Here is a 25308-nt window from a genome sequence, read left to right as displayed (position 1 = left end):
GCAGATCCCGGGGTGCTGGTGATCCTGGGGTGCTGGTGTCCCAGGGAATGGCAGATCCCGGGGTGCTGATGATCCCGGGGTGCTGGTGATCCCAGATTCCTGGGGTGCTGGTGCCCCGGGGAATGGCAGATCCCGGGGTGCTGGTGATCCCGGGGTGCTGGTTCCCCGGGGTATGGCAGATCCCGGGGTGCTCATGATCCCGGGGTGCTGGTGATCCCAGATTCCTGGGGTGCTGGTGCCCCAGGGTATGGCAGATCCCGGGGTGCTGATGATCCCGGGGTGCTGGCGATCCCGGATTCCCGGGGTGCTGGTGCCCCGGGGAATGGCAGATCCCGGGGTGCTCGTGATCCCGGGGTGCTGGCGATCCCGGATTCCCGGGGTGCTGCTGTCGCCCTGGGTGTGTGTGTGTGGGGGGTTGTTGATCTCGCTGTGCCGTGGGCGATCCCCACGGGAGGGGGGGGCCGGGACACGGGCCGCTGCTGATCCCTCGGCCCATCCCGCTGCCCCCGCTCCCCGAGCAGATCCCGGCGCGGCCCCCGGCCCTGCCCGCCCGGGGCGGGGGGAAGGCAGCCCCGGCGGCACCGGCGGCACCGGCAGCGGCGGGGAGGAGGAGGAGGAGGAGGAGGAGGAGGAGGAGGAGGAGGAGGAGCCGGGCGGGCCGGGGCGGACTCGTCGCGGGGCGGAGGGGCAGGGGCAGGGCGCGGATGGCGGGGCCCCGCCGGCGGCCGCTGCAGCGCGGGGCCCGCCGGAGGATGTGAGGACGGCGGCGGCGGCGGAGCCGAGCCCCCCGCCGGGCTCGGAGGGCGGAGAGGGGCCGTTCCCCGCGGCGCGGCGCGGCCCTTCCCCTCCCTAGCCGGCGGCCGCCCGACCATGGGGGACTTCTACGATCCGGAGCATCCCACCCCGGAGTAAGAGCGGGGCGGCCGCCGCGGCCTAAGGCCTCGCCGGGCCACGGCCGAGACGCGCCGCGGGGGAGCCGCCGGGGCCGGGGAGCGGGGTGACGGGGGGGGAGCGGGCCGCCGCTACCCCTTCCTTCCTTCCTTCCTTCCCTCCTTCCTTCCTTCCCTCCTTCTTTCCTTCCTTCTTTCCCTCCTTCCTTCCCCGGGCGCGGCAGCGGGGGGGGGGGGGGGGGGGTGTAGGCCGCGCATCCCCGGCCTCGCGTGAGCGGCGCGGCCGGGCGCCGGCGGGCGGGAGGCGGGCGCCGGGTGGGTTGGGTGGAATGCGGAGCGGAGCGGGCGGGGGTGGCGGCGGGGACACCCCGTCCCTGCCCTCCCGTCCCCTGCCCCGGGGACAGCGGCGGGGCCCGGGGCCCCGGCCCGGAGCGGGGAGGCCGGGCGGTGAGTGCGGACGTGTCCCGGCCTCCCCGCGGGGCCATTTTTCCGCACCTTTTTTTATTATTATTATTTTTGTTTGTTTGTTTCTTTCTTTTTTATTTATTTGTTTATTTTTTTTTTGTTCCCTGGTGTGCAGAGGAGTTACCTAGTCCCGTCTTTATTTTTCCTTCTTGAATCCTCCCTGCAGCAGCCCCCGCTCGGCCCGTGCCATGACCCCATTTTCTGACAGGAGGAAGGAGCTGGGCAAAAAAAGGGGGAGAGCAGCTTAATGGCTGAGGAACTCTGGTTCTCCTCCCCGCTGGGGATTTTCACAGACCTCCCCCCCCCGACATCATGTCAGGGCCGCCGGCTTTATCACTTCTTCTGAGCAAGCCATTCAGTTCCTGCTGCTAGCGGTGGGGTTTGTCTTCCCCCCCCCCCCCCCCCCTCCTCTCCCTGCCCTTTTTCTTGGTTCTGAACGCTATTTTTACATTTTTTAGACTTCCTTCGCGAAGGATTCGGGTGCCTCGTAAACTTTGCGCGTGCGGAATCTCCGATGTGCAGCCGGCTGTAGGGTGGAAGGAGGCAGACACCTGGCTCGTAGCACACCTCTGTGTGATGGTTGGATCGGAGGCAAAGCTAAAAATGGCGTGTTTTGAGCAAGGACAACAGAGCAAACCTTTTTGAGCGAATGCTACGAGTTCTGTCTGTGCCCGCCTGGAAGCAGCTGAGGATCTGTTTCGGCTGAAATGATTCCCGCGGCCAAGCCTTCTAAAATTAGTGAGAGACAGAGGATTTAATTTTGAACCCAGGTTGTGTTTTGCTAGAAGTGGCTCCTGCCTTTCTCCCGGGCTGGGAGAGCCTGGAGCGAACCCTGCACCTGATTTTCGTGAGCTTAACCCCAGCGGGGAGCGACGGTCCCTTCCTGAGCGACACGCTGGGTTCACACAACGCTACTATCCATCCAGAAAGTTTTAGCCTAATTTAGGTATTTTGTCTTTTAGAGCGTGAGGGATCCTGTTGCTGGGGGCTGGGGCGGCGTGTGGCATTTGGTGTCAAACCAAGCGTCGCACCGAGCTCGGCGATTAAAAGCGCGCAGGTTATATCACGCTGCCGCGCTCGGTGTCTGAAACAGCCTCGAGTGTTGCAAATCTGGGCTCTTTAAAGAAGCCAGAGCGGTTTCTCCGACGACTTTTTAAAGGAAATACTAACCGATCGCTCTGACTTCGGGGTTTTCTTGGGGTGCGCGTCCTGGGTTGGGACTCTGAGAGCTGTCAGGAGGCGTTCAGATGTTTTTAGGAGCTTCGCTTCCCCGCGCTTGCCTCGAAGCTGGGTGTTCCGCTACGCGTCCGAATCGTGTTCGCCGCTTCCTTGGTGCCGTGTCTGACGCGGGACGTGCTCACCCCAGCACGTGGGCTTTTACCTTGCGAAGGGGATTATTTGCGGTAGCTCAGCGATGGTTTTCTTCCGAGGCGGGAGGGTGCCTCGTGGGTTCATCATCTCCTTCCTCGCTCTCGCGTGTCGCGATATTAGAGACGCATCGTACGGTGCGTTCTGGGGACCGGTCAGGTATTTCCACCGTGGTGGAAAGCGCAATTAAAAACAAACCGTGGTGGCTGCAGGACGTTTGCTGCTGCTGGAGACGGTGACTTCCCCTGGTCCTGTGCCCGCTGCGGGGTTTGATGGAGGTGGATGCGCGTGGTTTGTTTTTTGGAAGAGTTGGTTTCGTAGCTTGCAGCGTTGGAGTCGTGCTGCTGCGAGATGCTGGAGGGCATTTGTCGGAGCCTGGGAATTCGGCAGGCTCGGCCTTATTTTTCATGGGAATTATTCACAGAATGGTTTGGGTTGGAAGGGATCTTGAACCGTCATCCAGTCCCACCCGTGGGCAGGGACGTCTGCCGCTAGATGAGGTTGCTCAAAGGCCCTGTCCAGCCTGATCTTGAACTCTTCCAGCAATGGGGCATCGTTGTTGCTGAGATGGAGCTCCGTGCAGGCCGTAGGAGGTGGGATGCTGAGTCGAGGAGCTGAACTACAGGAGACTTGAGTACGTGCTGGTGGCGTTTACCGGAGTTTTCCTGTTAGCAAAGAAACTTCGGCTGGCTTTTGCCTGATCGGTCGCTCTCTGCGTCCCACTCACCAGGTTCTTGAGAACTTCAGCGTCCAGCCAAACCAGCTTCCCTCGCCTCTTTGGGTGCTAAAATTGTGGCCAGCTTGAGTCTCCGAGCTCGGAGTCGCCGCCGAGCTCTACACGAGATCCGCAGCTTCTCCGTGGAGCTGCCCGACCCCGACCTGGACCTACTTGGTGAACGTTTGCGTTGTCGGCTGCGAGCAGAAGAAACTTCATCTCTTCGTGCCGTTACTAGAGCTGTAGTGAAGCAGCTGGTACAGACAAACCCGGGACAAACGAGAGGTTCCTTCGAGAAGACACGGAGATCATCCCTGGCCGCTGGGTACCGAGGCTGGAGGACCCTCTCAAACAAGTGACACGGTGGTGGGGTCATTGCACGGGCCGAGATGGATCGAGTGGAGACTCCTGGGGATATCTTGAGCTGGTGTCTCGCGTTATGGTGGAATCTGAAGGTGCTGCGCCACGTTCCCTTGCGCGCCCCGCGCTTGAAATATATTTATCCCCTCGTTCTTCTGCGCTTCGCCGCAGGTAGACCTCCCCAACTTGAATTTTGCTTCCGTTTTGGGGGAAGATGGTCTTCCTACCGTGCCGCTCCTCCCCCAGGCTGGTGATGCTGGTGGGGCTTGGTGGTGCTCATGGGTGGTTTGGTGGGTTCGGGGGTTTAGGGCCCAGTGCATTTGAACACCCCGTTGATTTTGTTAACGTGACCTGATGTGGATTCAAACAATCTAAAACTTTAGGTTTTCGGTTGTGGCTGTTACTGGGAGGGTTTTTTTTTAACGCGCGTTGCAGCTGTAGAGACCCGGGGGCTGTTCAGTGTTCGTGTCACTTTGGGACTTGTTTTTTTTTTTTTTTGCTTCCTGTAGGCATCTGGATTTTATTTTCTGCTTTTCTCTAGGGGAAGCGATGGGTAACATCGGTGCCCTCAGCACAAGGCAGAAGCTCCTGGCAAATGTGCTGTGGTTAAATACCCAAATTTGGGTCCTTGAGTATATTCTAATCCATGGGGGAGACGCTAATGGAAGGGAAAGGCTCGGTTTTACACCTGCATTTCCCTTTGAACGCTCCTCCCCTTTATTAGGGAGACTAATGATGGTCCCATGGGGTGTGGAATCAAGAGTAGTAAGGGAGAAACTTGGCCCTCGCTGCCTGCATGTACCTGGGGGTTTTTCAGCTCTGCACTCAAGCCTTAAAGTCTCTGAAAAGTCAGTTTATTTAAAGAAAATTCTCTTTATACGTCCAAATTTGTCTCGGTCGTGGGAGGAGACCGTCGCCAGCTCACCTGGCCAGCCAGGAGGTTGTCAGACGATTTTCTCACTTGGGTTTATTATTTTTGATGTCGTCTTAGGAGAATTCCCAGCTGGACCTGCACTTTCTGGGGCTGGTTGCTTGCAGTGGAGCTGAATTAAATGAGGTCGTTTATCTCCGGGTTGGGTATCTCCGGGAAGGAGATGTGGACGCCGTGCAGTGCTGCCCGTTCTGCTCTTCTCTTGCCTTTTTCCTGCTCCACCCCCGGTGCATTTTTGGTACCGTTGCCCAGTTCTCTTAAAAACAAAGCCTGAGGTGTGTAGCTTTGCTCTTGGTGGAGTCTTCTCCCTGGTTTTTGGCACCCAACTTTCTGTCTTCTTATCATTGTTGGGTTTTGAAGAAGGAGGACCTCTTGGCTTGTCCTTCCACCCCGGATTCTTGTGCAGCTTCCACCCACCCCTCTGTCGTTCCTCCTTTTCCGTCTGCTTGTGATCCAGAAACGCGGTGTGCAGCAAAGGCAGGGTAGATCTGCAGTGGTTGGCTTCAGGGGGGGAATTAAAAACGGGAGGAAAAGAAAAATAGGCCCACGTTTTGGCTTTGAGCAGTTGAGGTCCCTGCGGTTTCTGCCAAGTGCAATGCCTATAAATAGGAAAACGGTGCATTTTTGAGGAGCTGGCTGTGCGTGAGCATGCTGGGAATGCTTTTCTCCTTTGGTTTTCAAGGTTTGAGGTCTGTGGATCGGTGATCCTCCTCCATGGTGGAGTAATTAAAGATGGAATGATGTGTGTGAACAGAAGAGGGAAAGCGGCAGCCTCGGGATGCCTGCCTGGGAGGGTGTGCTTGAGCAGTTGGGTTTCTCAAAAATGAGGAAATTCAGCAGCTGTAGGCTACCCAGGCAATGTATTTTGAGTTCCAAGTCACTCCATGTACCTTTAGTCACCTGGACACGTGAACAGATAATTACACACTCCGCACTTAATATGCAAGAGCAGTTAATATATAAACTCAGCTCTCCTAAATACCAGGGTTCGTTGATCTCTTGGAAAAGAGACGGAGAAATCCCTGCTTTTTGAAAGGAGAAGGCTTTCAGATGGTTCTCTTGTCTTAATTGTTTCGAATTTTCCCTCTGCAATTTAATATTTGCCTTGCAGTGGCTCAAAGTGGGCTTAAAGGGGATAGGTGACAGCCTTCCTTTGATGTCCTGTGTTAGAGATCTGTTGACGTAATTCTAAATATAATTTGTTTGTGTGTATATTTAGACAGGGAGGATTTATAAACACCAATTTTGACTAGACACAGAAAAACATAAAAATGAATGTGTTCGCCGTATGTTTTTGACCTTTGTCCCAGTTAATAGACTGGCTGCATTTTATTATTTAGATGATTGTTTAGATGTATTAACGAGCCAAGCCGTGGCGTGCTGATGGAGCCGTGCAAAAGTTTGGTGCCGCTTCCTCGGCGCCGTGGGAAGCGCTGAGGAGCCGAAAGGCTGGGGCCCCCCTAACCCCGCAGGCGGGGCCATCAGGAGCAGCGATGCTCTTTCCCTTTCACAGCATCCTGGGCTGCGCTTGGTTTTCATTTTTCGTTGCCAGAACTCGTAGGATTCGTTGAGAAAAAGCCTCTGGTTTTTGTAGGTTTGGTAGGACACTCGCTGAAAAAGATTATTTGTCTTCCTGACTTTTTTCCCTGCCTTTTCCCACTATTTTTTTTTTTTTTGGTAAACTTCCATAAAAATGTTCCATCCCTGCAGCTGGCCCTCTCCAGCGAGCTTCAGCCTTTCAGGCTCCGTCCCAGCGACTGCCATCCCCCCAGAGCATCTCCCCGAGAGCCCAGGGGCTGACGTGGAGCAAGACCTGAAATTCAAGAGAAATGAGGGCCAGGAATCAAAATTTGACCCGAAATAATTGATGCGGGAGGAAGAGGCATCAGGCTGGGTCTGGAGAAGGAGCTGGAGCCTGGGGAATACTCGATGTGAAGCTCTGATTTTCAGGACCAAACACGGATTCCCGCTGGCTTTACCCACCATCGCTCAAAGATTTTACAGCTTCCACAGCATCACGTTGTAATCGCACTATTGCCTTCCTATTTCAAATGCAACAGCGGAGGTTTTGCAGCTAGAAATAAAAAACGTGTCCTTCTGAGTTAGCAGAAAACAATTATTTTTAACGTTTGCAGCCTTCTGTGTAGCGTTGAAGCCCAACGGCAGAAACTCTGGAGCCTGGTGCTTGGAGTTTGCTCGCGCAGCGCCTTCCCAGCTTGCGCTTTTATTGCAAATTTCTGGTGTAAAGGTGGATGAAAGGAGTTGAATTTATCTACTCCTGAAGTAATTTCCCTGCCTGGTATCACCTTATGTTTAGCATTGCCACAGCAACCAGCCGCGATGTTGCGGAGCGATAGCAGGGTGCAGGTTTTCACTCGTTAGCTCTCATTTCTTCTTGCCGCGTTAGACTGGGTTTAATCTCACTAAAAGAGTTTGATTTAAAGCACCCGATTCTCCAGGACTTGGTGTTGCAGGGAGCTTGGGTTTATTTTCTTGAATTGAGAGCGGCTCCCAAGATGTCTCCCACTGCTGACTTAACCTGCCGGGCAGGTTTTGTAATAGAGGATTAAACTTCATCTATAATTGCGTAAGAAATAAATACGTTAAGGATTTTATATTAAACCTTAAGCTTGGCCGGGGCGTTGCAGCACTTTATTTTACAGCACTGAGACAACAAAGTTTTTCAGGGCGCACGGTGCGAGTTGCAGTTTCTACCCTTCGAAGTCTGAATTTAGGGACACCCGATTGTTGGGAAGCATCTTCTTGTTGAACCTTGGGGGAGTTTGGGGGGGAGTTTGGGGCATTTTGTGAACGCGGACTCCGGCGTGGTGACTTACGGAAGCGTTCGGTGTCATATGTGTGTCTGTGAATTATAACCTTGCTGTGATGACTCAAGGTGAGAAAACGCACTAAAATTTAATGCTTTTACCTCCGCGGGAAGCTTGTAGGGATGCACCTCTTGAGAACTTCTCCTGCTCGGGATGCAGGGGACAGGACCGCTCCTGCCTGTTTGCTGTTTCGGGGAGGAGGGGGGGGGTGCTGGGGACCACGAAGGTGACCCGTGACGTGCAGGTGGCACGCGTCCGACTGCGTCCCAGCACGGCCAGCGCAGTTGTTGCCACCTCACCCGGTGACACCAGGCTCTTCAGGTCCCTCTCTCCATCACCACTACGGGTAGGCTGCTCCTGATGCAGGTAGACTTCTGCAAGCCCAACCCTCCCCCCCCCCCCCCCCCAAAAAAAAACCAAAGAGGAATATTTATTTGCAAGGCATTTGAGGAGACAAAAGAGGACCTGGAGTGCCAGGGTGGGTATTTGTCATGCAGGCATGATGATGCCTTGATAAGATGGGCTTAGGAATTTGCTCCCCCCTGCAGGTGAGGCGGGGATGGTGATACCTGCGGAAGGTTCTGCTCCTGCTGATGGGCCCAGGGGTGGGCTGGGGGGGTGAAGGAGGGGTAGAAACCCCCCTGGTTTTACCCAGTCCAGGAGGAGAAGCTGCGGTGTGGCCCGGGGGGGGGGGGGGGGGGGGGGGGGGGGTTGCCCAGAGGTCCAGCTCAGCCCTGGGGAGCGAGTCCTTTCCCGCCTTGTGCCTGCCCTCCGAGGGAGGGGCATTCCCTTTCCGCTCTGGGGGGATTTTCTTCCCTTTTTTAGCACCCAGACCTAATTACCCAGAGCCATTGCTCAGGTCAGATGAAGCCTCAGAGTCTGCTGGTCTCTCTGCCGAGAGTGATGCCCTGTGCCGGTCGCCGGTAGTAATGACCGTAAGTCAGCTTAGATATTTCTGATTCTTCTTATTTTTTAAAAATTCAGTATGCTTTTTCAGGTTCATTGCCTTCCTCTGCTTCCCCCATCACTGCGGAGGAATGCTTTAGAGATGTGTTGGTGTAACTTGTGCTGGTATTGGTTGGAAGCCGGGTGTAGCCACTTGTTTTTCAGCAGGATTTAAACCCTGAAATTATTTCCCTGGTACTGAACATCTTTTAACTTAATTAGAACGGTTTAGTTCAGCACACGCTGAACTTTTTCTTGTGCAGCCCGGTGATTGCGTGGGATGGGATTTGAGCAAAATTAAAAACCAAACTGTTTCTTTCTACTAATTCCACTAATTCCTTTTCCCTCCGAGCTCAGAAATGTGACCATCCCCGCCGGGTTACGACGGCAGATGCCGTACGCGAGAGGGAATTTTGCAGAAGGCTGGCACTTGCTCTCTCTCCTTTTGCTAATGAACTCAGAGGGTATTTACTGTAAATCTTCAGCAGAGCGGTGGAAGGTATTTGCTGCTTCCCTTGATGGCAGGTGGTTTGGGGCTTGCAGGGCTGGTATCCCCAGGGTGCGAGGTGGGGGGTCAGCTGGGATGTGTAACACAAGTTTAGTCCTAAAAGTGGTTTTGTGAGTGGGAGAAATGCCTTGTTGTGTGGATGTGTCGTGGTGGTGCCTCCGCTTAAACCGGCGGCACGGCCTCGCCGGTGCAAACAGTGTATAGAGAAATAAATATCTGTGGCCTGAAGAACGTGGAAATAAATAAAGGTAGGAGGGGGTGACAGATTAAAAAAAAAAAAAAAAAAAAAGGGAGTGGGTTTAACAACCTTAGTGACTTGCTCAAGGTTGCACATGCTTTGTTGCAGGGCTAGGAACCGGCCTGGAGCTTTTAAGCCCGGCCTAACCCTGGCTGTAGGAAGGAGGTTTTAATTTCAGCTTCTTGAACTGTTAGAGATTGTTCAGTGAGGGGGTGCAAATGGTGAGTAAAGTCATGCCCTTGCCTCGCACGTGGCGAGCCGTGGCGCGCGCCGATGCCCGCTTTGCAAAGCTGCCGTGGCCTGTTGGGTTTAATGTGGTTTTTGGGGGTTTCTTTGTGCAACTCCTGTCTGTCCATCCCACCCGTGGTGCCCCACGGGGAGAGAGGGATGTCAAACCATCCTGCAGCCTTCCTCTGCTTGCGTCCTGGAGGTGATAAATCGGAGGTGATGAAACTGCATTTTTGTTAGATCCGGCCTCATCCTTCCCCCGGGGCAACCTGGACGCACAGATGGCTCAGGTGTGCACGCGTTTTAAGAGTTAATTGCATCAGGTAGGGAAAATGTAATTTAAGAGTAACTTGAATATGTGAAACATTGCCTTTTGTTGCTGTTTGTGCCTGATCCTGTCAAGAGGGAGATGGTTTCTGAGGCAGAGATTACCTGAAAAGTGATCCCGTTCAAATTTTGTTGATGGGAGGATGCTAACTCTAAAAGCTGCTGCTGAAATCTCTCTCTCCCTGCTTCGGGATGAGGAGGCAGCTTTCCAAGCACCGGTACTGAGCCAGAAGCCGTGGTTTTGAGTTAAGCTGTGGATTTGTGCTGTCTCTTTCTGGCTCCGTCGCTCTTCTGTGTCGTGCCCACCCCCCCCGGCCTGTCCTCGTCCTTTCCCTCGCTTTGTCGGTGCTCTGTCGGTAAATCCCTTGCCCGGCTGCCATGGGAACTGCATTGCTTGTGATGATTGCTCTCACGATTTCCAACTTGATTTCTCCTTTAGCCGTGCCCTGGCACGGAGCAGAAAGGGGAGAGCGGGAGCCCCGTGCGTGGTGGTGAGTTTGAGAATTCCCGGGGCAGTTCTGGGGAAGGAGCAGGGTCCTTCGGATGCTTTTACCGGAGCACAAGTCTGGTGACCACTGGAAATTGTTTTCTTCTTGACTCGGTCTTTTTCCTGAAGCAGAAGATCCTAGCTTCTCTGAAATGCTAGTATTATTAACACACAGATAGTTAGGAAATGCTTTGACCAAAAAACCCCCCCAAACCTCAACCTGTGGCTTTTCACATGCTCCTGCCAATGTCTGTTTTCTCTGACCCACTTTCCTTTGCAAGAGGAGCAGCAGCAAAAAGCAACCTGTTTTCAAAAATGAGCCTTTTCCTCCTTTCTTTCTTTCCCTTATCTTTAGGGTTTGGTTGCTGTCGGGTGGATCTGTGCCGGGAAGGGTCTGCACAGGCTCACGGGCTCCACCGGACCCAGCGCTTGGGCACTATCAGTTGGCAAAAATCAGGCATTTTTTAGCTCAGGATTTTCTTTTTTTTTTTTTTTTTTTTTAGCCTATATTTTCCCCAGCTGTGGAGAACGCAGTGTAAATGCTCATAGTAAAACTTTATAGTGCTGTAAGTTTTCCATATTGTGTTGTGATGCCTCTTGAATCTTCTCGGTGGCTCTCCTCCAGCCCGATGAGAAATGGGACCCTGGGCTGAAGTGGAAGCTACAGCAGTTGAGTTTCTTAATCTTCCTCATGCCTGCTGTTGAAATGATTTGTGTCCGGGGTTTTTCTTGAGTTATAAAGTTCATTTCAGGGGGCTGTATTAGGAGGGAGCGTTCACTGATGATTACAGGTGACTCGATACACCAGTAATCCATAATCTATGTTACAAGAAAAATCCCTTTCTGGCACGCTTGTGACTATGCAGGATGCCACTCAGCCCTTACCATTTTTGTAAAGGAAAGAAGAAATATTTATTTTCAATCTATTCAGCTACTTGTTTTCCTGGTGTGTTCAATCCTCTCTGTTCTTTCATGTTTCAGCACAGGAGAAATGGTGTCTCTTCCCCTGCCCCAAACTTACAACGCCAAACCCAGAGAAAATGTTGTATAAACCAGGAAACGCTGATTTAGGAAAGGAGAGGATGGGAGAGCTGAATCTGGGGGATGTGCTGCAGGGACAGGTATATGCTTACAGCTGCCTTGACCTCCTTTTCTGGAGAGCTTGGCTCGGTTTCAAGCTTCTGTTTAAATAAGATGTTTGATACTGTTAGTGATTTTTTTTTTTTTTTTCCCTCCCCCCCCCCCCCCCCCCTCCCCGTCCTGGGTGTGCTTTAGCCTTTCCACTGTCTGTGGCTTTTTTTTGGGGGGGAAGGCGCAGGATTGTCTATTAACTTCCCTGTTTTTTTTTTTTTTTTTTTTTCTGGTTGTACATTATCTGGTTGTGGTGCAGTATTTTTGGGAGCAGGGACTATTAAAAGCCCAGTGCTCTGTACAAAAGGCTTCACAGCAATTTAGCACCGTATTTGCGTTAATCATGGGGCACCGCCGCACATTTTGTCGTTTTTTATCTGTAGCTGGCCACATTACAGACCAATAAACCAAGCAGGGGACAGCACTTCAGGCCTGTAAGGGTTTTACCAACTGATTTGGTTTTGAGGGTGGCAGGAGCTGAACGAGAGCAGCAGCCAGCGACCATCTACAGCCGTGGGAGCCGTGGGTGCAGCCCTCGCTCACCGGCCAGGCGGCGGGGGAAAATCTGCCTGGAGATTTCCTTTTTGGCTTGAGGATCTTGCTGAAACTCCAAGTTTCCACCCGAGGTCTTTGTTATTTCCTCCTGGTTTGCTAAGCTTTGGAGTGGAGGAAGGTCGTGGCGGGTAGGTGCTGGAGGGGGGGGGGGGACCCCACGGGCAGCTGTGATGTCCAGCTGCGTCCCCACGCTGGCAGGACATTGCTGGCTAACCCAGCCTGAGCAAAACAGCCCGGAGGTTGGGATTTCCTCCGGTTGGAGGGCTGAGGTTCTGCATTTTAGTTCCTTCCTGCAGAAAGAAAAGGTAATTGCTGGAGCAGGTGGGCTTTCAGATGGACCTGTGCTAATGCCTGCACAATGCCCCATCCTTGCTTAAAGCAAGGTGAGCCGGGTGCCTGCTGGGGACCGGGCTTTTTAGGTTTGCAGGGTTGTTAGTCTTGCAGATGTTCAGATAAGAAGAGCTTTAGGCTTCCAGATTTTTCTCTCTTAAGAAAATGAAAAGCTAAAAAAAAAAAGCAGAGGACATGTGGGAGGTGAAGCTCTTTAAGTTTTGTCTTCATGCAGACCAGCATTTGTAGTTTAGACTTCAGAAGCCTGAAGGCATTTTTTTTTTTTTTGTTTGCTTTTTTAGCATAAGCAAAGCCTGAGTATAGTTCAGATTACAATGTGGATTACATTTTAAAAAGGAGAGAAGGCTCATTCATGTCAAGCTGTTTTAAGTGTTTAAGAAAGGCTGGAGCTGCTGAACCTCAGAATTAAAATACAACCTTATTTTTTATTAACATGCCCATTAACAAACCCGGGACGTTTCCGTGAGTGAGAAAGCTGAAGAACTAAAAACGTGGGAAAAGAATGCTATTTAAGGCCATTGATAGATTTTAAATGTAAGGAGTTTTGGTAGAAATGTGGGTCCGTAGCCTTAAAAAGCCTTTTCTGCAAATACAAACTCCTCAGTGCGGCGTGGGGACGTGGGCTTTACTTGCCACCAAGGTTTCTGTTGGGTGCATTTGCAAGGTGTGTGCCACCACATCGTGCTCCCACCTGACTGATGTTTGTCACTAGTTAATCAAATCTAACTGGCAGACGGGCAAAAGTGTTCTTTAAATTTTATTTTAGGGGCAGACTGATTTTTTTTTTTTAAAAACTATTAATACATAGGGCTGCTGTAGACAAACAAAAGATGGTACAGTTCCCTGTTGTTTGTTTTTTTTTTTTTTTTTAAAATTTATTTATTTATTTTTAAAATTTATCAACTACTTATTTGTAGAAGTCTTCAGTTTTGCTTTGAGTTTTATTTTGGGTTTTAACAAGCCCTTCCCCTTGACATTCACAGAAACGAGCCACTAAGTGCCTGAATCCAGTGCTGATTTTAATAACAGTCTTCCTTTTATGTACCTGCAGATAGCAAGGTGCAGCTGGAGGGAAACAAGTGGGATTGCTCTAAACCTCTGGGGCTGGAAACCTGCTGGAAAACCTACAGGTTGTGTGTTTGGATGGATCCCCAGCTCGCGTACGCTCTTGTTGTGCCGGGTCTCCTGCGTGCCAGCTCCTTCCTCAGGCTTGTAACGTGGGGATTTTATGTAACTTCAAACCCAGTGTGGGAGGAATTTGGCAATAGGTTTTCGAGCGAAGAGCAACGCGTTCACTAATTTGGGAAGTCTATTTATATTTTTTTTTTTTTTTTCTTTTGATCTGGGGAGAAGGGAGAGGCTGTAAATGGAAATGGGATCCATAACCCGAGGCGGCTACCTCCTTTATTAAGGTTAACCTGTGCGAGGGCACCCGCGGCAAGGTGGGATGAGTTTCTGCTGCCAACGGATAATTCAGGAGGGAAAAGCACTTGGGCATAACTGGCTGGCAGAGGGGGAATACTACTGTTGCCTTTCTGAGAAGAAATATTTCTCTGCCCAGTAGAAATTAAATGGCTCATATAGGCAACTAAGAGGATCCAAGATACATTGCCAGTAATGTCATATCTGCTCCGTGCTTACATATTGCATTTTAAACAACCGGTTAAATTCATGCAACATCATCTTCTGTTTGGTCCCTTCTTAACTGTTTTCCATCTTCTAATATTTCGATTTCTCACCTGCCACCCTTTAAGCTGCTCAAATTTTAGCAATTTCCCCCCCCTCCAAGGGCAGACAGGTCTCTACCACGTGGCTTTAGAGCGGCAAGATCGTCCGTTTCCTAATGTGGCTCGCTTTCCCCTGCAAGATTTTTCTCTGGGTTTTGAAGGATCTCAACTAGCTTTTTTCCCTCTATTGCAGTTTTCTGGCCTGCTTTGGCCCCCTCCGTGCGGGAGCTGACGCTCCGCCGTCCGACCTTCGCGGAGCGGCCGTTTCGAGGTGGCAGATGCTGAGGCTGCTCGACCAACCCGGCATCTTGTCCGGGAAATCTGCTGCTGTGGCTGCAAGGTTTGAGCAGGACACGAGCTTAGAGCCGGCCCCGAATAACGCCCCGATTCCTGCTCTTTTGTAGGCGTGCCCTCTTGGGAGAAAGGGCTTAGCTTTTAGTTTTTGGAGACCTCTGCTTTGTGCTCTTGCCAGCATTTTAGCTTAATACTGGGTTTGTGCAGCGTTTCAGCAACAAGAGCAAAATTGGATAAGAGGGATTACTTACTTTACTCTTACAGCAGGATATTAATTATAAATACTAAACTTCATTACCTGTCTCCCAGTATATAGCTACTTAAATCTGTGTTCTTATGTGTAAAGAGGCCGTTATTTCTTTTTTTTTTTTTTTTGGTGTAGGACCGCCAGCCTTCATCTGTCGGTTGTTATGCTGTGCTGTATCACAACACATCTGATTATGGATGTCTTGAAAATCTTCGTAGAATCATTTAGGTTGGAAAAGACCCTTAAGATCATCGAGTCCAGTGTTTGTGTTGGGTCTTGTTGGGTGTTGGCTCCACTGGACCTTGGTGCTGTTCTCACCCCTTTGGTGTAAACGCTCGTGTTTAACACTCAAAATAGGTGACTGTCTGTCAGCAACGTTGGTGTCCTGGAAGACTAAAACTCCACTTCATGTGATCCTAAAAACGGAACCTCCTTTTAGGCACTAATTTGTGTCGAAGTGCTGTTCTTCGGGGGCTTCTGACCTCCTCTGCATCAGCGGTCTGTTGAATTCATGGCTTGCTTAACCCCATTAAATCACATACGTGCCCTTGCGTACTCCACAGCTCGCTTAAACTCGCGGCTCGTGTTTCCTCAATGGAAACAAACCCTGTTCTTGCTGCTCTGAGAATAATTTATAGCCTTAAAATAAGCTTTATCAATTGGACGTGCGCCTTCGTAGAGGCAGGCATATCTTACTGCTGGTGAGAGGTCTTTCTAGCGGGTTGCTCCTAATTCTCTGTTGATGGTGGTTTAAATGGGGAAATAGGTGGTTGTTGCCGTGCCGTCACTGCCCGAGTTACACAGAAACTGAGAGCTTTGGCTTTCTTTTCCAGAAACTGATACTTCTCGATTAGCTGAGGCTCGAAGTGAAATCCGTGAACCTTTCCTGCAAGAAGTCTTTCGCCGCGTCACCACGACAGCGCTGAATTACGGCTCAAAAGCTGATAAAATTTAGCAAAAGTTACTTGTCTCTAAGGCAGACAGGGAAAAGGCTGTCCACAGGCAAGTGTAAAGGTTAGAGCACCGGAGAGGGCTTTTGGACTTCCAGTAGAGGAAATAACGGGTAAAGACGGATGGGCTGTTGACATCTTGGTTCAGGCGTGTCAGTAACCGCTGAAATTTTTACATCTGCTTCTGGAGTTTTTCTTTGGGGGCCGAGAAACTCGCTGAAGCTCTCCCAGGTATTGAGCAAAGCAAGGAGAGAGGAGTCGTGTTCCTGTTCGTCCTCTTTCCTTGCAGGAGAAACGACTTCGCTCGTGGTATCTGAGTGAAGAACTGAGGGAAGCAAAGAAAAGTTGGGCTTTCCCGTTGGCTCAGCATTGCCAGATTTGGTTGGGATCAAGGTAGTGCTTCAAATTAATTAATCGTTGAGTGGCTAGCTGTCAAAGTAGTGATTAATTAAGTCTAAGCATGATGGCAAATAGCCAGGGCTGCAGATCTGTGGCAGGTCATACAGCAGTAAGGCGTTCATAAGTATCTTGAATTTCTGTTGATGAGAGAGGCAGATACTTTTCACTGTTTCTGGGCTGGAAAGGAAAATACTAAAATTGAAAGAAAACAAAATTTAGCTTCCTACATCTCAATTTTTGAGATTTTTTTTTTTTTTAATATCTGCATTACCTCTGCGGTGTCTGTTGAGATAAGGTTCTTGTCTTCTGAGGGTTTGCAAACCAACAACACCAAGCCAGCAGTTTGCTCAGAAAAAAAAGGTTTGCTCTGTCAAAAGTCCGTGCAGCATTTTCAGTGTGGAAATTCTTGAGCTTCCAAACTATGCCGTGTCTGCTGCAGCCTTGGGGGACGCCGGGAGGGCCGTCTCCTGCAGCAGGAATATTTGGAGGGTTGTTGTTACCCTCACTCTGTTCCCTGCCTCCCTCCCGTTTGCAGCGCCAGACTTCTGACGTTACATTTCTTGCTTCTGCCTGATGTTTACACCTTCTTTTTATGTTTTCTTTTGCATGTTTTCTGGGCTGGATTGCAATAGAGAAGAAGAAAATGAGGTGAGTAAACCGGATTGCTTTCTTGATGTAACTCCTGAGACGTTCATTGGCCCAACCTGGTTAATTAGGCCTATTGATTTCTTGAGTCGAGAGCAACTGCGGGTCCAGATAAAGCAAACTGATGTTATTCTGGGGCTGCCTCTAGTTCTGTGGATAAATCCGGGAAAGCAGGGAAATACCTTCACCAACACACAGGGATGCGACAGCAGAGCGCGACGGTGCCCTTGAGTCACTCGGTGTAAGTAGATGCTGCTTTCTGCACCGTGAGAAGATGATTATTTAAGGATTTCATCTGTAAAAAAAAAAAAAAAAAAAAGAAAAAACCAAACTCAGTTTTGCTGTGTGTGACTCAATGAATTTAAGGGGAAGTGAGAAAACTTGGAGGGACTGGAACAGTTTATAATATCCCAATGTAGGAACGACTGCTGCTAATAATTCTTGATGCTGTAGGACCATATCTGCTCTGGTGATGCTGGTGAGCGTACGGTGTGTCCTCCCGGTGTTCCCAGCAACTTGAGAGCTGCGGGAGCACTGCTGCTTCAGTAACCGTGCGGCTCTGCTGAATATGCAGGGTGAGCTTCTGTAGCCTTTTTTCTTCCTGCAAAATCCCCACAGCAACGTTCCGGGGAATGTTCCTGTTCTGTGAAACATTAAAGGAGAACTTCTCTTCCACTAGGGAGCTTTTGCCAGTAATTGCTACCTATTAAATTTCAAAAGCTACCTGTGGAGTATGTTTAAAATTCTGTAAGTCATGTTTTGTTAAACTTGGTGTTATTTAAGAAAAGAAATGCCTGGAAGGGCGAGCACATGAGGGTGAAACATTTGTTCTGAAATGTTATCATCTCTGCTGAATAGACTAGGAGAAGGGGAGGAATAGAAGCGTAGCAGCTCCTTTTTTGCCTTCAGGTCCTGTGTTTTGTGTAAAGGTGGATGTGCCCAAACCCTGTTATTCATGCGTGAGCTCGGATTTCAGAGTCGCTGCGCTTGAAGTTAGAAAGATTTTGATCGGAACATCGACATATTTCCATAGCTCTGAATTTTGCACATAAAATAATCCCACTGAAGTTCTAGCAATAAAGAAAACCATTGAATGCTGATGCACTGTATTTACCATATTTTTAAAAATATACTTATTATTTATTTAATATATAATTGGTAGAATCGGTGAATGCAGTCTCTGATAAGAACTTGGATTCAGATTTGTGGAGGCTCCTTCCATTAGATATCAGGGTATGGATGAAAATAGGAACCTGCTCTCTTATTTTTCCATTATCCCAAGACATATTATGCCCAGGTCCGGGGTAAAAAGGTGTGAATTTCTGGTCGTGTAGGGGTAATAATTGACCCAGCAAACCCAAATAATGATGTGCCCTTGCTCTTCAGAAGGCTGAGCACAGCGTCTTACGGGAGGGTGGTCTCAGTAGCATTCAGACATGTAGAATTTCCTACCAAGTGGGCTGGACTCTTGATTTCGTCCTTTATTCTTCCGTGAGTTAGTTTATATATATTTGTGGATTAGTCTCCGCATCGCTTCTGATGTATGGATCCTTTTAAAAACAGGGTTAGTATTTTCAGCGTGACTTTCTGGAGGTGGTTGTGAGACAGCTGCGGAGCGAGGATTGTGTTTCAAAGCTGAGCAAATGTGTGGACGTGTGAACTTTTTTTTCAGGGTCACTGTTTGGGTGCCCTTTTGGCTGTGAAACTCGTTAAAAAGCATCCATGCAATGGCACCCGTAGAAATAACACCCATTTAAAAGGAGTGCTTTTTATTTTTTGCACCCATTTTTTCCAGAATGCGGCTAATCCTCTGCTGGTGAAGATCAAACGTGGGCATGGCGTGGGGTTGGGTAGCCAAGACTGATCACGTGGAGACCGTGAGGGGGTTTTCACAATTAAAAACCCTCGCGTGTTTCATCAAAAATGAGGGTATTTTTCTATATCTGGTGCCCAAGGGCGCAGGTAGAATGGGGTGGGATTTCCATTCCACCAACATCTTATTTAATAATTTACTCTGGTGCCCCTTAGCCTGAGCAACTATGCATTGTTTTACAAAAGTTAAAGGATAACAAAGTATGTAATAATTCACAGTGGGTTGCAGGAAACTGCTGCTGCTGCCAAAGATGTGTTCATGCAACAGCTATGGGAGTGGAAGGCAGCTCTGTAGAGTTTTTTTTTTTTTACTGCTACAACTGTTTCCATTGGAGTTAATGCTTCTCACACAGAATGTAATTACACTAATGCAATTTGGATTTATGGGGATAAAGACTTTTGACAGGAACACCCTTTCACCACGGTGCCACAGTATTCGTCTTTAGGGGCTGTTCTCCTGCGACACAGCTTCTGCGTAGATGAGCCCTAAGCTTTAATATAGTTGGAGAAATGCCAGGGTGGGTAAACATACGCTGCTTTCTGCTCTGAAAATTGCTAATCTTGGGCTTTGTGTCGCTCTAGACTTGCTCCATTTCCAAAGCCAGGGTTCAGTTGCGAGAGCTGGCACAGCAGCTTTCTTGGTGGGGATCCTGAGCTCTTAATGCCCTAGAGGAGGTGACTTTTAGCTCATTTAGCATCAAAAATGAAGGGGCTTGCTGCAGCACGGACCTCCCTGCAAGGTGGGGAGTGAGATCCTGGGCAGGAGACGGCGGAGAGCTGCCGGCGGGATGCACGTGGTGTGTACGACAGTCAGTTGGCCTGGAGGACACACAGGCACGACCGGTTCCTGATGGGAATTCGTGGAGGTTGTCACATTAAAGCTGATCTACGCCTGAGCCTGGAAACTTGTTAGGAATCACTAATGACTGAGATAAGGCTGTTGGCAGGAGGTGGGAAAGGACGGGTCTTCAAACTGCTGCTGTAATTCAAGGTAGTCTGATTTATGCTGAAACCAAGAGCGTGCAGGTAGAGTCTCCTGGGGTGTGAAAACAGATGCCCTTAAAGCTTAAAACGCAGGCTCTTTGGTAGCCTGGGACCACAGAAACAGCACAGATAAAGTGGAGCCACGTCTTCAATTAACTTTATAGGTTGAACCCTATCTCTTTTAAGAAAACCCTAAGAATTAAATGAAGCAAAGGCTTTCGGTTTGGTCATTAATAACTCGGTTAAAAAGCCTCGGCCCAAAGCCCAGAGGAGGTTTTGCTCCAGACTGGAGATGACTGGGTAATCGATTCTGTTCAAGAGAGAGCCAGGCGCAGAAGGCAGCGTGGCTGTGCTATCCCGGACTCCAGCCCAGGGTATCAATTTCTATTTTATTGTCATGAAAAATTCACCGGGTCAAAGAAAATTGTTCGGCCTGCCTGTGAAACAGAGCTGGAACCCTAAAATCCAATTCCTCTAACCGCCTCTTCTTTTTTCTGTTACAGGGCAAGCCCGAAACGGTGCAGAAGGCCGGCTTTATCAAAGGCCCGGTGTTCAAAGGTGTTGCTTCGAGTCGCTTTTTGCCCAAAGGCACCAAAACGAAGGTTAACCTTGAGGAGCAAGGAAGACAAAAGGTGTCTTTCAGCTTTAGTCTAACCAAGAAAACCTTACCGAATAGGTTCCTGACCGGCCTCGGAACCGAGAAACAAAATGAAACTCCGAACTCCCCAGCCGTACCCCTTCAGCCTGACTTTACCCCCAAAAGTAAAACGGACCTGGGGGATGCCGCTGGTTCAGCTGAGGAGCCTCCACCTCCAAAACCGAAGGTAGAATTAGGGAAGATCCATTTTAAAAAACACCTACTGAACGTGACGGCAAAACCGCCGCCGCCAGCTCCGGCCGCGGTGCCGGTGCCGGAACCGGCGGCGCAGGCCGCGGACTTGCCCTCAACGCCGCCGCCCCCCCCGCCGCCGCCGCCCCCCCCACCGCCGGCAGCCGCCGCCTCCATGGCGGTTCCTGCGGCCGCGGCCCTGCCGCAGCTGCCGGTCGCGCCGACGTCGACGTCGTTGCTGTCGCCGCCGGCGGAAGGCGAAGCCCTGGCTTCGAAGGAGCCGTGCCACGTAGCGCCGAGGGAGTATTCGGAGCCGGACGTCAAGCCGGACGCGGTATCGCGCGGTTCCGGAGAGCGTGTAACTCAAAACGCGCCCGAGGCGACGGAAATAACTCCGCAGAAGGAAGATTCCCATATTGGGAAAGAGGATGAGGTTTCCGATAGCTCGAAGGGCGCTCCCCCCTGCTCCCGGAGGCAGGGCTCGAAGAGGAAGTTCTCCCAGTCCGACGGCACGCTGCTGGGCTCCGAGTCCGATGAAGATTCGGTGAGGACCTCCTCCAGCCAGCGGTCACACGAGCCGAAGATCTCCAGTACGGAAAAGGAGAGGGATCCCAGAAGAAGCTCCGCGTCCCTCAGAGGCGACGACTTGGGCAAGTCCTCCTCACGCTCCAAGTCGGATAGGGACGAGAAGTACTCGAGCTATTCGAAATCCGAAAGAGATTCGCGGTATGCGTCCTCCCGCTCTCGGTCAGACAGAGAGAGGAGGCGAAGCCGATCTCATTCCCGTTCCCGGTCTGATCGGGGCTCCCGAACCAGCTCCTCCTACTCGAGGTCGGAGCGGTCGCATTACTATGAATCCGAGCGCAGGTACCATCGGAGCTCCCCGTACAGGGACAGGTCGAGATATTCCCGCTCGTACGCAGATAACAGGGCGCGAGAGAGCTCGGACTCGGAGGACGAGTACAGGCGGACACATTCCAGGTCGAGCGACTCGAGGCGTACGTCGTCCCACTCCTCCTCCTCCTACAGAGACTCGAGGAGTTCCTACTCCAAGTCGGACAGGGACAGCAAAGCGGAGTCGTCTTACGCTGACGTGGAGAGGAGGGGAAGGTCTTCTTCGAAAGCAGATAGAGATTCAAAAAGGACTTCAGAAAGTGAAGTAACCAAAAGGTGCTCTCCCCTTGATGAGCTAGGCTATCGAAAGGGGACATCCCATTCTAAGCCTGACAGTAATGTGAATTCCTCCCGTTATAAGTCCACCCCTTCAAAGACCCCCACACCAAAGCCTGATAAATTTAAGAGTTCTTTCTGTTGTACAGAATCGATCGAAGAAATAAAACAGCAGTCTAATTCTCTAGATTTAGAGACCTCTTGTCTAAAAAGCAATGAGATCAGGGTGTCCATTGTGAAAAAATTTGAAAGGGAAAAGACGCTTTCTCCATTAAGTCAGTTAAACGATTCGCCTGCTTTTAAAAAGGCAGACGAACCAAAAGCGGGCTTTGCTAGCTCAAAGCCTGAGGAACTTGCAGGAAACGAATGCCGCGACAGTGTTAGGGAGCAAGAATCTGTATTAAAGATAAAGCACGATCAGTTAAGAACGTGTTTCCTCACGGAGTTGAGTGTGAACGGGTCCCCGGAGGGTAGGGCTGATGGTTTGGCAACTTCCAGTGCCTCCAAATCAGAGGATGTCACCGTGTCTTCCGACGATAGCCTGGGTCGGTCAGAAGCCTCGCCTGTCGTGAAGATGAGTCCGTTGTATCCGTTGCCGTCTAATGGGTTTGAGAGCACGTGTGCGGCTCAAGAGCAAGAGCCGGACGATTCTCGGGTCCAGTCCAGCCAGTGCAACAGCCTGTTTGGGGAAGCGGAGGCTCCAGTCCCGCAGCAGCAAGGGGAAGCCACCCCTTTGCCCGTCGTGAATGTAGACCATACTAAAACTGCACTTCAGAAGGTGGATGATCAGGCAACTCAGCGTGACAAAACCAAAGAGCCCGTTTTTTGCTACGTTTCAGACGATGCCACCCCTGCTTTGTATCATTCGGAAGTTGAGATCGAAGCGGAACCAGCAGATTTAAAAGTTACCTCCGAGGCTTTTCTGGACGTGCAGGTAGAGCCGCAGACCGTCACGTGTGATTACGAGAGCGCGGAGGATCACCACTCAAAGTCTGCCTGTGACGAGGAGCACAGCCACCCTTCCCTCAAAATTAGCCCGGCAGTGGAGAGCTCGAGCGGGGATCCCTCCCAGGATGGCTCTTCCTCGAGGCTCGGGTCAGACCGTCCCGTGCCGGAGGAAAATGTCTCTTCCAAATGGGACGTGCCACCGCCGGACGTACGTCAGGAGCCGCTTCAGCATTCGGAAGCCGAAGAGGTGCTTGAGTGGGATACTCGGCGCGTTGACCTCGGTCCAGCAAAAAGCAAGCCTTCGTTCAAAGATGAACATTCGTACTACTCGGAAGTGCCGCTGGAGCACCGCGGCAGGGAGGTCGTGGAAGAAAGTGCTGTTTCCACCGAGGGAGTTGGGTTGGAGGATTGGAGGGTTCGGTGTCCTGGCGTATCGGCCGAGAAGGATGAGGGGCACGAGCCCTTCGTTGCTTCGGCTTTTCCAGATGCCCCGTTTCCCTCGTGCGACGTCACCGTCGCCGCCGAAGAGGTGGAGGCGGCGACTCAAGCCCCGACGTGTGACAGCAGCGGCAGCGCCGCCGAGTTCCTTCCCGCTGGCCGCGACGGTTACTCCGACACAGGGGAGAGTGACAGCGAGGGGGGCAGTGAAGGCAGTGACACAGAGGACTCTGATTCGGATGACGGCGTGCCGCGGAAGCGACTGCAGTCTGTCGTGGTCGTACCAAAGAACTCAACCATTGCAGTGGAGGAGAGCAGCCCCGGCTCCTCGCGGAGCGTGCAGAGCAACAGGCGCTTCGCCGACCGCTGGGACGATGAGCGGCCCGAGCCCAGCAGACCCTACTACGAAGAGAGGCCGGAGAACACGGTGTGTAAAAGCGGTCCGCAAGCAGAGAGCAGGTGTTCTCCTAGAGGGATGGAGAAAGGTCCGGCAACTTCCACCGAGCTCGGCGGGAAGGAGACGGAGGATCTGCGGCCGGATGCGTGCCAGCCTCAGAGCGACGGCGTTGACAGTACGAGCCAGGCAGACCTCACGGCGGACTGCCACGGCAAGCCCAACCCGGACGGGAGAATAACACTGAAGGAGCTGATGGCCGTCGGTAGACCGGCTGGCCGACAAGGCGAGCAGCCCTTTTGTCTGCCAGAGAGCTTCGAAAGCGCCGAGAAGTCCCGACACCAGATGTGCTCTTCCAAGCCAGACAGCAGACAAGGGAAGGGTGGGCTTAACCGCTCTGGCCTCGGAGAGTTCTCCAGGCTGGATGGTTTTCATACAACGGAGGATCTGGGTGGTTTGGGCTGGGACTTTTCCCAGCCGGAGAAGCCCAGCAGCACCTACCAGCAGCCAGACAGCAGCTTCGGGGTCTACTCGGGCTACGTTTACCAACCGGGCTCGGGGGCCTACGGCAGCTCTCAGAGTTACTGGCAAGGCAACGGTTATTGGGATGCGAGGTCTGCTAGCAGACCTTCTGCGGTTAATTACGAACGAATTCAAGGGCAAGTACCGGATTCTCTAACGGAGGATCACGAGGAGTACGAAGAGGATGACCGTTGGGATGATGACTGCAAGCCTCGTTTTCCCAGCCCCTCAAGTAAATGCCAGATGCCCGGGCAGAGAGAAAAAGGCTCGGTGCAGGCACATGAGATCAGCAGTAATTCAACCAAGGAGACGATGCCTGGCGGGGAGAAGAAAGAAGAGGTGAAGGTTTTGGAAAAAAACGATGCAAAAGAACGAGGTCCGCCCAAAAAAAGACGCCCGGAGTTGGAGAGTGACTCCGAGAGCGACGTGGACTCGAGGGAGAAGAAGAAGGTGAAAGCGGAGGGGGAGCAAGTGGAGTCGGCGCCGCAGGACTCCTCCCTGGTCGGTCGGTTGTGTATCATGGATGACTTCAGAGACCCCCAGCGCTGGAAGGAGTTTGCCAAGCAAGGGAAGATGCCCTGTTACTTTGACCTTATTGAGGAGAATGTGTACTTGACAGAAAGGTAACTGATTTTTTTTTTTTACTCTTTTTTTTTTTTTTTTTTTAACTTGCCTATAGCAATTTTAGATTTTAACTTATATTTGGTTCGGTGATAGCTTTTTTTTTTTTTAATGGCCACCCGGGCACAATTTGGAGGGAGGAGAAGGGATGTTGCGTTCCCTACGTCTGGCGAAGCTCCTTGTAGGGGGGACAACGCTGGGCAAGTGTTTAACGCCCCCGGGCCTCTGCTCCTAAACAGAAACCCCTGACTGGGCCCAGACAGGCCCTGGTGACGAGCAGAGGTGAAAGATTGGAGGAAATGGGGGGAAGATGATTTCTTTATACCCTCCTCTCAGTTCTCTTGCAGCATTCCCTTTGTCTAGTGTTGATTTGGCCACCAGGCAGGACTCGCACACGTGGGATTACTGGCATCAGCACCAAGTAAACAAGTTATTCTTGTACCCGTGGTAGTTTGTAAGAGTAATTATTTTTTTTTTTTTTCCCCCAAGATTTTCGCTTTATTCTCCGTTGTCCGCTGTTCATCTGAACTTGGTGCAGCTACATTAGAGCCCAGAGCAACGTAGAAGCACCACCTCTGGGCTTGCCAGATCTTGTCTGAGTAGTATCTCCAAATGCCAGCTCGTTCCCTCTCTGAAGACAGGGAAATCTGGGTGTGGGAAAGGTTTTGGACAAGCAGTGTGTGTTTCCAAAGGCTTGCGTTGCTTGTGTGTAATTATTTGTCATCTCAGATGAGTTATTTTAGCTCTAACAGACTAATTTAAAATATCAGCTGTTGGCTGCAGAGTATCCTTTTCCCTTTTGCACGGGAACGTTGAACAGGATACGATCCCTGGCAAACAAAATCGTCTATTTCTGAGCTTTGGGGATGTTTAGTCAGTGTATCGCTTCAGGGCTCCATTACCTTCATCCTTGCCAAAAAAAAAATACTCACTCTGGCTTT

The 25308-nt window shown here is 51.1% G+C and overlaps 1 protein-coding gene and 2 long non-coding RNA genes across 4 annotated transcripts in view; all 3 read left to right on the top strand.

Moving 5' to 3' along the window:
• Positions 1-692: 692 nt before the first annotated feature.
• The window catches only part of SETD2 (SET domain containing 2, histone lysine methyltransferase), a 70144-nt gene continuing 45528 nt past the window's right edge, over positions 693-25308 (top strand). The window contains exons 1-4 of one of the 2 annotated variants that reach the window (XM_042801695.1): positions 693-908; positions 16577-16592; positions 19949-20398; positions 20429-24369. In XM_042801695.1, coding sequence (XP_042657629.1) covers positions 871-908; positions 16577-16592; positions 19949-20398; positions 20429-24369 — 4445 coding nt within the window. In that variant the 5' untranslated portion in view covers positions 693-870. Of the gene's footprint in view, positions 909-16576; positions 16593-19948; positions 24370-25308 lie in introns of both variants that reach the window. The other variant, XM_042801694.1, reaches the window with a different exon arrangement.
• Positions 1423-2528, top strand: LOC122154307. Its single transcript, XR_006166189.1, has 2 exons — positions 1423-1729; positions 1814-2528. It is a non-coding gene; the product is annotated as an uncharacterized LOC122154307 (long non-coding RNA).
• LOC116960200 lies at positions 11166-14743 on the top strand. Its single transcript, XR_004406264.2, has 3 exons — positions 11166-11411; positions 13379-13457; positions 14731-14743. It is a non-coding gene; the product is annotated as an uncharacterized LOC116960200 (long non-coding RNA).

This window comes from Tyto alba, unplaced genomic scaffold (genome assembly GCF_018691265.1).
Source record: "Tyto alba isolate M040663 unplaced genomic scaffold, T.alba_DEE_v4.0 Super-Scaffold_38, whole genome shotgun sequence".
In the NCBI taxonomy this organism is placed as follows: Eukaryota; Metazoa; Chordata; class Aves; order Strigiformes; family Tytonidae; genus Tyto; species Tyto alba.
Note: the sequence above shows the minus strand (reverse complement) of the source record. Positions and strands in the feature narration are given on the sequence as shown.